General features: G+C 35.7%; 1 protein-coding gene across 14 annotated transcripts in view; it reads right to left on the bottom strand.

Moving 5' to 3' along the window:
- The window catches only part of ARHGAP32 (Rho GTPase activating protein 32), a 274,553-nt gene that overhangs the window by 26,176 nt on the left and 234,644 nt on the right, over positions 1–13,733 (bottom strand). For all 14 annotated transcript variants that reach the window (XM_084976599.1, XM_021063134.2, XM_084976601.1 and 11 more), the window contains 4 exons: positions 11,599–11,748; positions 3,130–3,232; positions 1,689–1,833; positions 903–985 (listed from right to left, as the gene is read on the bottom strand). In XM_084976599.1, the coding sequence (XP_084832725.1) occupies positions 903–985; positions 1,689–1,833; positions 3,130–3,232; positions 11,599–11,748 (481 nt within the window). The remainder of the gene's footprint in view (positions 1–902; positions 986–1,688; positions 1,834–3,129; positions 3,233–11,598; positions 11,749–13,733) is intronic.

The raw sequence follows: 13,733 nt of genomic DNA on the forward strand, positions 1-13,733 counted from the left end.
TCAGACAGATGGATCTTTTAAGGCTGCCACCCCCAGAGTACTACAAAGACAACAGGCCAACCTCCACCTCAGCCTCAAATCTCCCAGTGGCTGCTCCTCCAAGACTGGGAGAGACAGCTGTTTCCACTAATATACAGAAACATATACAGAGGGTCGGATAAGATGAAGAGAAAAAGGATTATATTTCAAATAAAAGAATAAGACAAAATCTCAGAAAAAAGAATGAACTAGAGATGAGCAATCTAACTGATAAAAGAGTTCAAAATAATGGTCATAAAGGTGTTCACGGAAAGAAGGAAGGAACACAGAGAGATCTTCAACAAAGAGGAAAATCTAAGAAAGTTCCAAACAGAAGTTACAGAGCTGAAAATAAACCAATCTAACCAAATCACGAGAGGGAGGGATTCAATAACAGACCAGACGAGGCAGAAGAATGGATTAGTGAGCTGGAAGACAAAGCAGTGGAAATCAACCAGAGTGAGCAGCAAGAAGAAAAAAGAACCTAAAAAAGTGAAGATTCCTTAAGGGTCATCCTCTGGGTAATTCAGCAAATAAGCACCCAAATCTGTGTCTATATTCTGGACATGAGTAATTCACAAAATATTCAAACCTGTGGTCATACACCTAATACCATCAGCAATTTCTCAGTATCTCAAAAACCAAACAAACAGGTCCAGTCAATCATTTGCTTATTTATTCAGCCAAGACTTATAAAGTGACTATTGGGTACTAAGTCCTGTGCCAGACCCTGGGGATACAAAGACAGGTATAAATGTATGGAAAAATGGAAGTTTAATTAGTTAGAACTCCAAGGAAATTTAAGAGTTAGAAACCCCAGGAACCCACTTTTACACAAATGACTTAAAATTCTGGATGGTATATTTTACAGCATGTGGTTTTACCTGTAGTGCGGAGGGGGGAGCTGCTGGATGACATCATGAATTTTTATCAGCCTTTCTTCATCTGTTGCTGCTGAAACAGCATCCTAGGACAATCACAATGCAAGATAAACTAGTAGGCTTTGTTGGTAGAAAGTGAAGTGCTTCACTTACAACTCAGTTTCACTTTGAGATTAACTGGCTTTACTCTTTGATGCTGAAGGATGAGGAAACAATGTACTATTGAGGAAGTAAACTTTGTTTCCACCAAGTAGACACTGAAATCTATTATAAGATAGTATTTTTAAAACTTTAGGATAACCAGTATCAAAGGTTATAAGATTCATGGCTCTAAGTCAGAAACTGAAAGAATAAATATGTGAATACAGTGAAGACTATGGACTAATCAGCAGTGATTTTCATTTTCCGTAAAGAAGCCTTTTACTCATAGGATTATTTCTTATATAATCAAAACAATCTTTATATAAGTTTTGAACAAAACCATAGCAAAACTTCAAACAGAACTTGATTTTTTTTTTTTTTTCCTTCCTTTTAGACCTGTGGCATATGGAAGTTCCTGGGCTAGGGGTTGAACTGGAGCTGCAGCTGCTGGCCTGCACCACAGCCTCAGCAATGCAAGATCCAAGCCACACCTGCAACCTATACCACAGTGCACAGCAACACTGGATCTTTAACCCACTGAGCGAGGCTAGAGATCAAACCAGAATCTTCATGGACTAGTCAGGTTCATTACCGCTGAGCCACAATGGGAACTCCACAGAAATTGATTTAAAAGTGCCTCGTACTCACAGAAAATTTCTCATAAAGCTGGTAAGTGAGCAAAGGGTTTGGGAGCTCTCGGAAATACAGCTTACACAGGGAGCCCACAGAATGGATGTCTTGAACATAGGGTTCTTTTGTCAGGTCGGGAACATGTTCCGAGTCAAATTCATGGCTAACAAAGATAGATGGGAGACAAAAAAAAATTATTTTTTAAAAGAAAAGCAAATATGACTATAAAATAGAAAGAAAATGCCCAAAGTATTAACCTCTACCTCAGTGAGTTAATTATTTTCTTCAAACGACTATATTTCATAGAAGTTATGTTATTTGGACTTTAGGAGTAATCATACATCTGATCATGAGACAAATATTTTTCTAAATGGAAATTAAGGGCACATCTTTAATATTAAAATAGACAGAAATCTCTGAAACGATACGTGAAAGAACAACTCTCATCACACAGATCTGAAAACAGGACTTCTAATTCTATTGGTTTAAACACCCAATATTTTGGCAATTTTAATTGCCAAAAGTAGAGTTGAGTAGCAGCTGGTCCATGAACAACCAAAATTCCTCAGACACAAGAAGTACAAATCAGGACCACTTTATTGAAGAAGGATAAGGAAGACAAAAACAATACAAAGCCATTCCTAGCCAATACCAAACTTTAATGGAAAGTAAAACCTACACCATTAAAGTGAGTGAAATAAGAATTGTGCTCAGAACACTGATTAAGTTCACTCTTCAGGAGATTAATTAATATTAATCAAAAGACGTCAGGACTACTTATCATCCTAGAGGATTAATGTATGTGGACAATCTGAATATGAGATTTGCTGCATCTGAAACTAAAGACTGGAACTGTCTTTAGTATAAGAATCAATGTAAGCATTTTCTAAACATGTATTCCTAAAAATAGAGACAACTCTGGTCAAGTTACACTATTAAAATCCTTATGGAATAATGGCAATTACCCTGTACCACAGTGAAAAATAAAGGATAACATATTAAGAATAGGTTAGAATCTAAGCAAAAATAAAACTTTCTCACTGGTGTGGAATATGGATGTGTAATATGTTAACACATGCGCACTTGAGCATACACGACCGAACTGGGGTACTGGGGTGAAAGGAGGTTAGAATCACTTTCATCCACTTTAAAGAATAATTCTACTGTGACGCAAATTTTCATCTCTTATGGTTATAGGTTCAAATTCAATTTTTTAAAATTTTGAAATATTGTAAAGAGATAATACAAGCATTGAAGAGATTAGGGAACACTGTTTTCTGATACTACGGTGAAGAAATGGCATTTAGAAAAATAGAGAATAATACGGATTATTATTTCCTACTTCATCTAATCTTACTGAAAATTATGGTTATCAATATAACTAACTTAATTTTGAAGCCGTTTCATTTTAATGAATTACAGTAGAGATGAAAAAGAAAATGCCATGTTAGGGTTTTACCGTAATCTCTGGATATTGGAGGCAACGCCAGAGAGACGATATATTCCATCCACGATCCCATATCTCTCAATGAACGCTGTACAGCTTTGAAGAACCTGGGGGACTAAAGAGAATTTTTGAAGACATGGATTAAATCGAGGCTACTCAGTGGAAACAAAGTCACTAAAAATGAGACTTTCTTAGCAAAATATAATTTGTAAATTAAAGTTATAAGGGGTGGAGATTAATCTACTACAAAAAATGACAAGGGGATATTTACTTAATTTTACATCTAAACCAGATAACTGGTTCCTGAATAATCAAGACTGGTTCTACCTTGTTACATTTAGGGATGTGAAAGAGCTCTCACATTATTCGGATGGTTTTTCTTAGATCTTTTGCAGTAGACTCATTTAGATCATGTTACAATAGTAGGTGAACTGTTTAGTTCTAAAACCATTCTACACTTTTTAAAAAATTCAGTTATTCAGCTGAATTTTATACATAGCTAATAGATATGCAAAGTTAAATGCTTATCCCAATACGACAACTGCCTACTCTTAAATGCTGCAATTTTTTACCTTTAAAAGTTTCTTTTATCTTTTCATGGTTAATGCTAATTCCAATTATAGCCAATAAAACATCAACATAATGCAAAGATCAAAGCAATTTCAAGCAAAGGGAATCTTTTAATATCCTGCCCATCTCTACATTAAAATTACTGACATTTCAACTTAGTATTATTAGCACGTCATAAAGGACATTCTAACAAGAATCAGAAAGAAAAACAGGGCACTCTGGCTACTAACACAAACAGGCAGCTATTTGGGCCTACGGTCTAGAACAGACCATTGGAATTTTATGATAAAAAATTTTTATAACCTTTTAAAAATTTACAATAACTGAAATTTGAACTTCATTTGTTTCTCAATGCAGACAAATGAAGTCACAGGTTTTAATGACCATGTTTATTTCATCATTTTAAGCTACAATCCATGAAAAGAATGGCTTAGAAGAGCATTTGGTCTGCAAAAAACTACTATATTAGGAAACTATTATATTCAAAGTGACAAATCAAACAATATATTTTAACTAATTAATTAATTTTGTCTTTTTAGGGCCGCACCTGTGGCATATGAAGGTTCCCGGGCTAGGGGTCTAATTGGAGCTGTAGCTGCCGGCCTATGCCACAGCCACAGCAATGCCAGATCCAAGCCGCGTCTGCAACCTACACCACAGCTCACAGCAACACCAGATCCGTAACCCACTGAGCGAGGCCAGGGATTGAACCTGCAGCCTCGTGGTTCCTAGTTGGATTCGTTTCCACTGCACCATGACAGGAACTCCCCCAAACAATACATTTTATTTTATTTTATTTTTATTAATGAACATTATTACATTTATAGGTGTACAATAATCATCACAAGCAAATTTGACTGCATGTCCATCCCAAACCCTTAGTACATCCCCCACCCCCTCAAACAATATATTTTAATAAGGTAATTTCAGCTGATGTATCCCACAGTACATATCATTCCTTTATTATTACAAAAACTTTTTCTTGGTTTTCCTGACTTTGGTTCTATTTCCTGCATTCTTTTAAATTCTACACCCTAACTTACATTTAAAACATTTAAAAATTCTACACCCTAACTTAAAAACTTATCCTTAGCTTTGAATAACTTTTCTAAAACAGCACATATACTAAGAGCATGTAAGAGGTGTCAGGCTAAGTGCTTCACAATGAATAGCGTCATTTAATTCTCAAAGAAATCCTACGGGAAAAGTTCTACCACTATCCCCATTTTAGAAAGAGGAAACTGAGTCTTAGAGAGAGAGGAAGTGTTACCCAAGGACAAGCAGTAAACAGGCAGCCAGAAATGAGGTTCTAACTCCAGCAGTCCAACTACTATGGCATTGTACTGCCTGGATTTGAGGGTCCTTCAGCATTTATTATTATCATATTTCCATACTTCACAACTCTAGGCCAAGCGAAGTCTCATACAAACCGGCTATTCTGTAAATCCCTCAGTTCCAAGTAGAAGAAAACCCATTTCCTCCACCTGGATTCTCCCTCTACCACCATCTACTTACAGAAAACTCTTGGCTGTTGTTCAAAATCCAACTCAATGATCCTTAAGCAAGACTTCTTTGAATATCCCCAAGTAAAAGTAGCTGCGCTATGTTTTAGGTGCTCACAGAACTATGCCATTGTGAATTATTATCTATTTATACAAGTATTACCCCTTCTTAGTCAAGCTCTTAAAGGGCAAAAAATCATGCTTTGTTCCTGTTTGTATATTCAAAACCCAGGAGCACTGTCTTGACACAATGTACACAATTAGCAAACTAATGAGTTTATAGATACCCTGTGAGGCTGACAAAGTCATGTGGTCATGTCAGTAGAGGAGGGATCTTGTTTTCATGTGTAATTGGATTCATTCTCAATGGTATGCTTTTTACCTCTAAAAACATTCAAGAAGTTTAGTAATAAGAAAGAGACTGTGTATATGTGGTAGAGATAAAGGGCAGGCAGAACAGGCTGGTATTTTCGTGGATTGACTTTGATATTACAACCAATCGCCATGCCCAAATAACATGCAAAATGCAAAATATAAAGTATTTTTATGAGCATGACTCCTATTCCTGAAACTGTTTCATCAATGATAACATCAGTCCCTTAGGTTTCTATCCTGCAAACGAGAGGTAGAATAATAATATGGGGGCCAGAAAATTTCTATAAACTATTTCAAAGAAAATATATTTAGAGATTATTAGAATAATTGATATAATTACTTAAAGAAAGGAAAACAAAGCTTTTACTTTTTTTTTCTGAGAAGATGCTTCTCATTGTGCTTGCTCCAAGTTAGCATGCTAACTCACCCAGGTATACAAAAGGTTTGTGTTGGAAGAAGATTCTTCAGAGGACAGAGTGTTACTTCCATAATATCAGGCTCTCCCAGCTTGCATTATAGAATTTTCATAAAAATAAGTTACCAACTGTTTAAAACTATAGACAACTTTCTTGGGGTTCATACAACCGTGTGCTATTATATTCGTATTTGCTTATGTTCTTCCAAACAAGTAGGCAAATCTTGAAAATACAGGGAGTTAGAGACCATTCCCTGAAAATATGGCTGAACCTCTATAAACATCATACTTCCTGGAAAATATCTGAATTGTTTCTCTACATTTTATGTTCTCTAAGTAAAAGGGCTGAATGTTCAAAACACAATCACATAATGCAGCTTCCTAAATAAAACCATATAACTTAGTATCGCTATTACTTAGAATTTTTAAGAGACAAATGAGATATTTAATTAAAATTGGTAGCAAAAATGAAAGAGACGACCATAAACTTCATTTTGAAAAAAAAGAGAGCAGAAACTGAAGAACAGTTGTAGGAAGATAAAAAGAGAAAATATTTGAATTCTTTTTTTCACTAATGTAAGAAAGGAATATATTATTAGAAGAAATCTTAGTTTAAAATGGTACTTTAGGGGGAGTTCCCGTCGTGGCGCAGTGGTTAATGAATCAGACTAGGAACCATGAGGTTGCAGGTTCGATCCCTGCCCTGCTCAGTGGGTTAACAATCCGGTGTTGCCGTGAGCTGTGGTGTAGGTTGCAGACGCAGCTCGGATCCCGAGTTGCTGTGGCTCTGGCGTAGGCCGGTGGCTACAACCCCTAGCCTGGGAACCTCCATATGCCGTGGGAGCGGCCCAAGAAATGGCAAAAAGACAAAAAATAAATAAAAAATTAAAAAAAGAGGTACTTTAGGGGTTCCCATCATGGCACAGCAGAAGTGAATCCGACTAGAAACCAGAGGTTGTGGGTTCAATCACTGGTCTCACTTAGTGGGTTAAGGATCCAGCATTGCTGTGAGCTATAGTGTAGGCTGCAGACGTGGCTCAGATCCGGTGTTGCTGTGGCTGTGGTGTAGGCTGGCAGCTGGAGCTCCGATTAGATCCCTAGCCTGGGAACTTCCATATGTCACAGGTGTGGCCCTAAAAAGCAAAAACAAACAAACCAAAAAATGGTATTTTATTAGCTACCTTTCCCCCCAGAACCATCTAAACCAACCAGCCAAGTGCACATTAAACAATAACCCAGTCAAAATATATTAGAAATCTCCAAAATGTAATATGACTTTAAGAATTATTCCCACACTTTCCAAATAATACACTTCTAATTCACTCTTATTTAATATTTTTAGGACTTTATTCAAGTTAAAACTGATGATCTTGGAGTTCCTGTTACGGCTTAGTAGGTTAACCCAATGCTATCTCTGTGGGGATGCAGGTTTGATCCCTGGCCTCGCTCACTGGGTTAAGGATCTGGTGTTGCGACAAGCTGAGGCATAGTTTGCAGTTTCATCTCAGATCCGATATTGCTGTGGCTGTGGTGTAGGCCCCAACTGTGGCTCTGATTTGACTCCTGGCCCAGGAACTTCCATATGCCACAGGCGCAGCCCTAAAAAGAAAAGAAACAACCCCCTCCCCACGCAACCCCTAATGACCCTTAAGATTCGAATCGTGGCTAAAAGAAGTATCTTATCTCAAGTAAGTAGGACAAGAATTGGTCCCTGATTTTTCTTGATAGTTTTTAAATTTAATTTCTGGTCTTTTGTCTTTATTTATTCAGTCCCTCATTCCCTTTCCTCATTCATCTGTTATTTATTAGATCCCTTCTGCAGGCATCATACAAGCATTCTATAATATAGATGAAACAGTCAAGTTCATTCTCAAGGCAGTGGCTTCCAGATCAGGCGTACATAGCATACAGTGTTGCACATTAGGAAGTGCATCATGATTCTGGTTAGAAAAATAAGATTACCTAAAGGATTAATTTCAGGGCTTATTTGGGCCTTGTTTTTTTCCAGTGTGCTCTGACTATAAAATTCCAGTATACTTCACTACTTTTAAAAAAGCCTCTTGTTGAGAGTTCCCGTCGTGGTGCAGTGGTTAACGAATCTGACTAGGAACCATGAGGTTGCGGGTTCGGTCCCTGCCCTTGCTCAGTGGGTTAACGATCCGGCGTTGCCGTGAGCTGTGGTGTAGGTTGCAGACTCGGCTGGATCCCGCGTTGCTGTGGTTCTGGCGTAGGCCTGTGGCTACAGCTCCGACTAGACCCCTAGCCTGGAAACTTCCATATGCCGCGGGAGCGGCCCAAGAAATAGCAAAAAGACAAAAAAAAAAAAAAAAAAAAAAAAAGCCTCTTGTTGAAAGGACCAAATTAACTCAAGCGGAAATGTGTTCGGGCAACAGACTTTCCTCACTTTTGAGTTTTAAAATATTTTTTTATGTTTTGTACCAAACGCAATTTTACCTAGTTGTCTACAAAGTTCTCACTTTTTAAAATGTCAATCTCCTTTCAAATCTTATTTTAAGGATAACTGGTTTCAAATATGTGCCCCAAATAAAATTAAGTCCTATGTAAAAAAAAAAAAGCAATGACATGTGAAAACTCTTGGTTCCACCAGAATAGATTTTATCACAGTTAGGGAATGCATGAGCATTACAGTTATTAAACTTGTTATTTCTCAGAAAGAAATTATATATTGGCATCTGTCCTCTCTACCATACTAAGAATGGAAACACATCCAAAACTTCTAAGCACAGCTAAAACTTGCTGAATTGATGTTTGAAAGCTAATAACAAACTAGAAAACACTCCCTCATAATGATGATCACATCCAAGGAAGGTTGAACAAAAAGAGATACAAAAGAAATAGAAAACGAAAGAGACACAAAGAGAAAAAAGACACTAAGATAACAAAAAATTATTTTGATTTTATAATTTTTATGCCCACAAAAATGACAAACTAGTCTGATTTATCCACAAAAAAAGGTATATCAACCCTTTCTATACAAGCAGACCTCAGAAATATTATAGGTTCAGTTCCAGGCCACCTCAATAAAGCAATGTCACCATAAATCAAGTCACACAAATTTTGGTTTCCTAGTGAAAATAAGTTATGTTCATACCATAATGTAGTCTATGGAGTGTGTAACAGCATTATGTCTAAAAAAACAATGTACATACATTTAATTTAAAAACACTTTATTTCTAAAAAAAAAAATGCTAACCATCATCTGAGCTTCAACGAGTTGTAACCTTTTTTGCTTATGGCAGGTTTGAAATATTGCAAGAATCACCAAAGTGTGACACAGAAACACAAAGTAAGCAAACACTGTCAGAAAACTAGCACCAACAGACCTACCCAACACAGGGCTGCCACATACCTTCGATTTATTAAAAATGCATTATCTGCAAAGCACAATAAAGCTAAAAGCAATAAAATGAGGTCTGCCTGTATAACATCTTTGAAATTTTTGTATTGTATTGAAAGTTACAATTTTAATAGCTTCCTAATTTATACAGCAATTTCCCTAAAAGTTGATATTCAATTTTTTTTGCTCTCATACATAACACTAAAACGAACATTTTTGTTTCTATCAGAACACAGCCTGAGGATAAACCCTGAGGAAGAATTGTGACATGAAAGGAACACTGTAAGTAAAATCTCTTACTCCGATGTGCCAAAGTGTTTTCAAAAAGGCAGTAATTCCCAGAGCTACCTGAAACTAATACTTTTTACCTACTAGTAAAAATCACTGCTGTTTTTAATGGCAGTGGATATTATAATTTAGAAAATCAGCTTTATTATATTAATAATGTTTACCTACATAAAATGGTATCTTAAAACTGCTTAAAGATACATTTCTATGATTCCAAATAAGCATAGACACTTTTCTGCATTTTTTTAAATTTCTCTTTGTCAAAATCGTAAGTTTATATCTTTTCTCCATTTTTCTACTCAGGTGCTTAATTTTCTCACAAACCCAACTGATATTTCCATACACTATATTAGAAGCATCTCATCACACATCACCTCCAAGAAAAGATCATTTTCTTTTCTGTGTATGTGATAATTTTCCTTTAAATTTGTTATGTTCATTATACGGAAATTGCATATTTGAGATAATCTCCTCCTTTACATTTTTTTGGCCACACCCATGGCATGTGAAAGTTCCTGGGCCAGGGCTAGAACCTGTGCCACAACAGCCACCTGAGCCACTGTACTGACAAAACTGGATCCTTAACCTGCTGAGCCACAAGAGACCTTCCATTTATTATTTTTTTCACCTGAGAAAGCTATTACTTTTTGATCTCAAAGCAAAATCACTCCATAGTAACATTTCTATGAGTTTAAAATAGTTAACTCTTACACATTTTTGAAAGGTGTCATAATGAGAGAATTTAAGGTTTTAAAAATTGCTTTTTCATTTTCTCTGTATGTATTTATAATTACCCTATCCTCATGTCCTGGTTTTAAAACCATGCTTTATCAGAGGGCACCCATATCTAGAAGAACGACTACTTCTGAACATTTCAAACTATTCCATTCATCAGTCATATTTCATTCTCTACAAAATAACACTCTGGTTTTGAATATTGTTTTAAATCAGTAAAGATACATATTTCCTTTTCTATCACTGATTTTCCCTCTCATAATGCTCTTCTGATCTTCTCATTGGCTTATTGTTCCATGTGCATTTTGACTACTTGCAAAAATAATCCTCAGAGTTTTTGTTCATCTGTCTTTTTTTATTTTGTTAGTAACTGCATTAGCTTTTTATTAGTTTGGGAATAACATCTGTTCTGTGTCTTCTCCCTAAAGAAACAACAGTGTAGTCTGCACTAAATTCATATTATAAATATACTGGCATTCTTTAGGCAATGAGCAAGACCTTAATTTGAACTTGACATTTATTGGTATTTATACTAGTTTTCACGAGTGGTGTTCTTAAAGAATATATATTGGGTGTTTCCCATAAAGACTCAGAATTTCACAAATAATCTATTTCTGGTACTTATCAATATTACAGGTAGATATTTCCTTAATAATCTAGCATCTCTAAAGGAGATGCAGAGGAAAGTGCTATTAAAAAAAAAATCAAAGAAAAACTCCATTTTTCTTTTCTTCCTATCCATTAACCCCCGCCATCCATTCATCTAACCACTGAATTGTTGAGTAAGACTCTAATTTGTAGAGAAAGGAATTTAAATTTTAGCTATAAAAATTGGGAGGCTAGTCTTGGTAATGCATAGTTTCAAAATTAAGACTTTTTTTTCCCAAAAGGGAAATTAATATTTTAGGATAAAATGTGAGAGGGAAAACTGGCTGAGGAAGCTATCTGGACAGATATAAAAATAATGTGAACGAGCAGAGCTACTGTGGCCTGTGTGAGAATGTCTTCTTCTTCCTGAATGGATCACAACCACCTCTGATGCCAAAGTGCCTTCTTCAATCCCTCTTGGTTCTCAGCTATCCCCAGAACTCAGGTGAGTGCCTGAGGTTGTTCAATACCTGCTATGGAACTTAAATGGAACAGGTATTGCTTGCCTAAACTACTCCGTACCTGATTACAGAAAATCAACAGGGAGAGATCAGAAACTGAAATTATGAGATTATAAATGTTATTTTTACCTTCAAAACCGGAATTCAGAAGATGTTCTCCCAGGTCACAACCAAACACCCTTTCTTTCAAGATCCCACGCTGCTTCAACTTCTGTTTTGTTGGACGAGACTTCATGAATGTGCGTAAGAAAGTAATGAGCTTGCCGTGCTTTTTAGATACTAAAAAAATAATGAAAAGAAACTACCTTAGTTGTGAGAAGAAGTCATATTTTTACTTAGTGTGAAAAGAAATGCAGATCCTAACAGGCTGATTACAAAAATAGTCTGTTACAAGTATACTTTCTATTCTGTAGAAAATTTTCAGCAGACAAATTGAAGGAACAGTTGCTTTATAAATAATATCATGGCTCTGTAGGTTCTCATCAGCCTGTGATCTTATTTGATGGAATTGTAAGCAAACTGGAGTACTGTAACTCATGACTTTGAAATCAAGCTTGGTAAACCAGCCATCTTTCCAGTGCTACCCAAAGCAGGCTATAGGATAATGAGTGGGACATGAATTTTACTCTGATATATTGCTTTGGAGATCTTCATGATAAACAATACTTAAAATGGCGTAAATTTAGAAACTGCATTTCTAGTTAATTTCCCAAATATTTTATTTAGTGGTTAGAAATGTTCATAGTATTTATCATCTGGAAAATAAAACTGAAAAAATAAATAACTCCCTCTTTCTCATTTTATAAAGAGGACAATCCTATTATAATACAGAGCATACTTGTCAAACTAATGGCTATATAAAATACAAAACACTCCCACCCATAAAAAAGCATGAGATCCATTAACATTCATCTATAAGTTCTTCATTGAGCAATGCAAGAAATAAGCAAATTCATATACAGTAAAATACTTCCACTGACTGATATGTTAGAAAGATTACAGCAAAAGATTTGCATGCAAATTCTTAGGAAAACGACTTTTGCTGAGAAGCTCAGCCTGCAGGGAAAACTCCTCTAGAAGTCAACATACAACAAATTACCACAAGCTCAGAGATTATTTGCAGGATGGAAGGCTAAGCCATATGGCCTCAATCCCACTCAGTTTGCAGAGAATTATGGGAGTCTCACTGAACCCTGCTATGGTTCCTTGAGTGAATCAAATTGCAAATCCCTCGAATTGGTAAATCCTCCTGGAGGAATTTTGTTCACTGAGAGTAACCTATGGTCTAGATGGGCCACTAAATGGGTTACTCTGACCAGATTAAACACTTTCTTGACATTTTGTGGGACACACTATTTACAGACTTAAGCATCTTTTCTACAAACTGTATAAAGGTGATTAACTCTAACTGTTTTGCCTGTAACTGAGAGGTTTCCTGGGACATGAGACTTTTGGTGATAAAACCAGTAAAGTCTTAAGCAAAATGGGACAAGGCAGTCATCCTAGACTTTACATAGATTAAAGAGGAAACTAATGTTTTCTATAACAATTACTGAAGTTTACTTAGAATCATCAGTATAATTTAGATGCTCTCTCTGACATGCTCTGACACTGGGTAAATTACAACTTCACCTGCATCTGAGATCCTTGTTATAAGATTAAATGATGTGCTCTCTTATCTGCTAATGAGACATTTATAGCACACTGGGGTAACTTATCAAGTATACCACACATACCATAACATTAGTATATTAAAATTTATTGAACTTGTGGGAGTTTTATTCTCCCCTAGTTGCTAGCAGATTGTATGTTATGATTCTTTGTTGTTAAAGAGTAGTTATCAAACCATCTTTGTTCATTTTTAACATTTTCTAACAAACATTAAAATAATTTTGATAAGATTAACAAATAAAAATAAATGAGTTTGCTTTACAGTAGTTTAACATTATATTTTAAACCTTATACATTTGGAAAAATTTTAATTTCTACCTGGAAACAGGGCATATCACCATTTTTCTAAAGCTTTTCTATCTTGCAGTAAAGTTTTCTCATTTTCTTTGTGAAAAAACACATTCTACGTATTTGTGAGAAATATTGCTAGGTATTTTAGGTGTTTTTTGTTTGTTTGTTTTTGTTGCTTTTTTTCTTTTTTTCTTCAATGGCCTTACCAGGTAATTACTGGTATGCTAACAAATGATTTCATTATGTATGGATCAAATCTGATTATTTTCTAAACTCAATAATTTTAGCTGATCCTTTTGGGT

This window comes from Sus scrofa, chromosome 9, assembly GCF_054392235.1.
Source record: "Sus scrofa isolate SSC_HxYL_T2T_F1_AM1 chromosome 9, Sscrofa_HxYL_maternal_Yorkshire_Landrace_v2.0, whole genome shotgun sequence".
Classification (NCBI taxonomy): Eukaryota; Metazoa; Chordata; class Mammalia; order Artiodactyla; family Suidae; genus Sus; species Sus scrofa.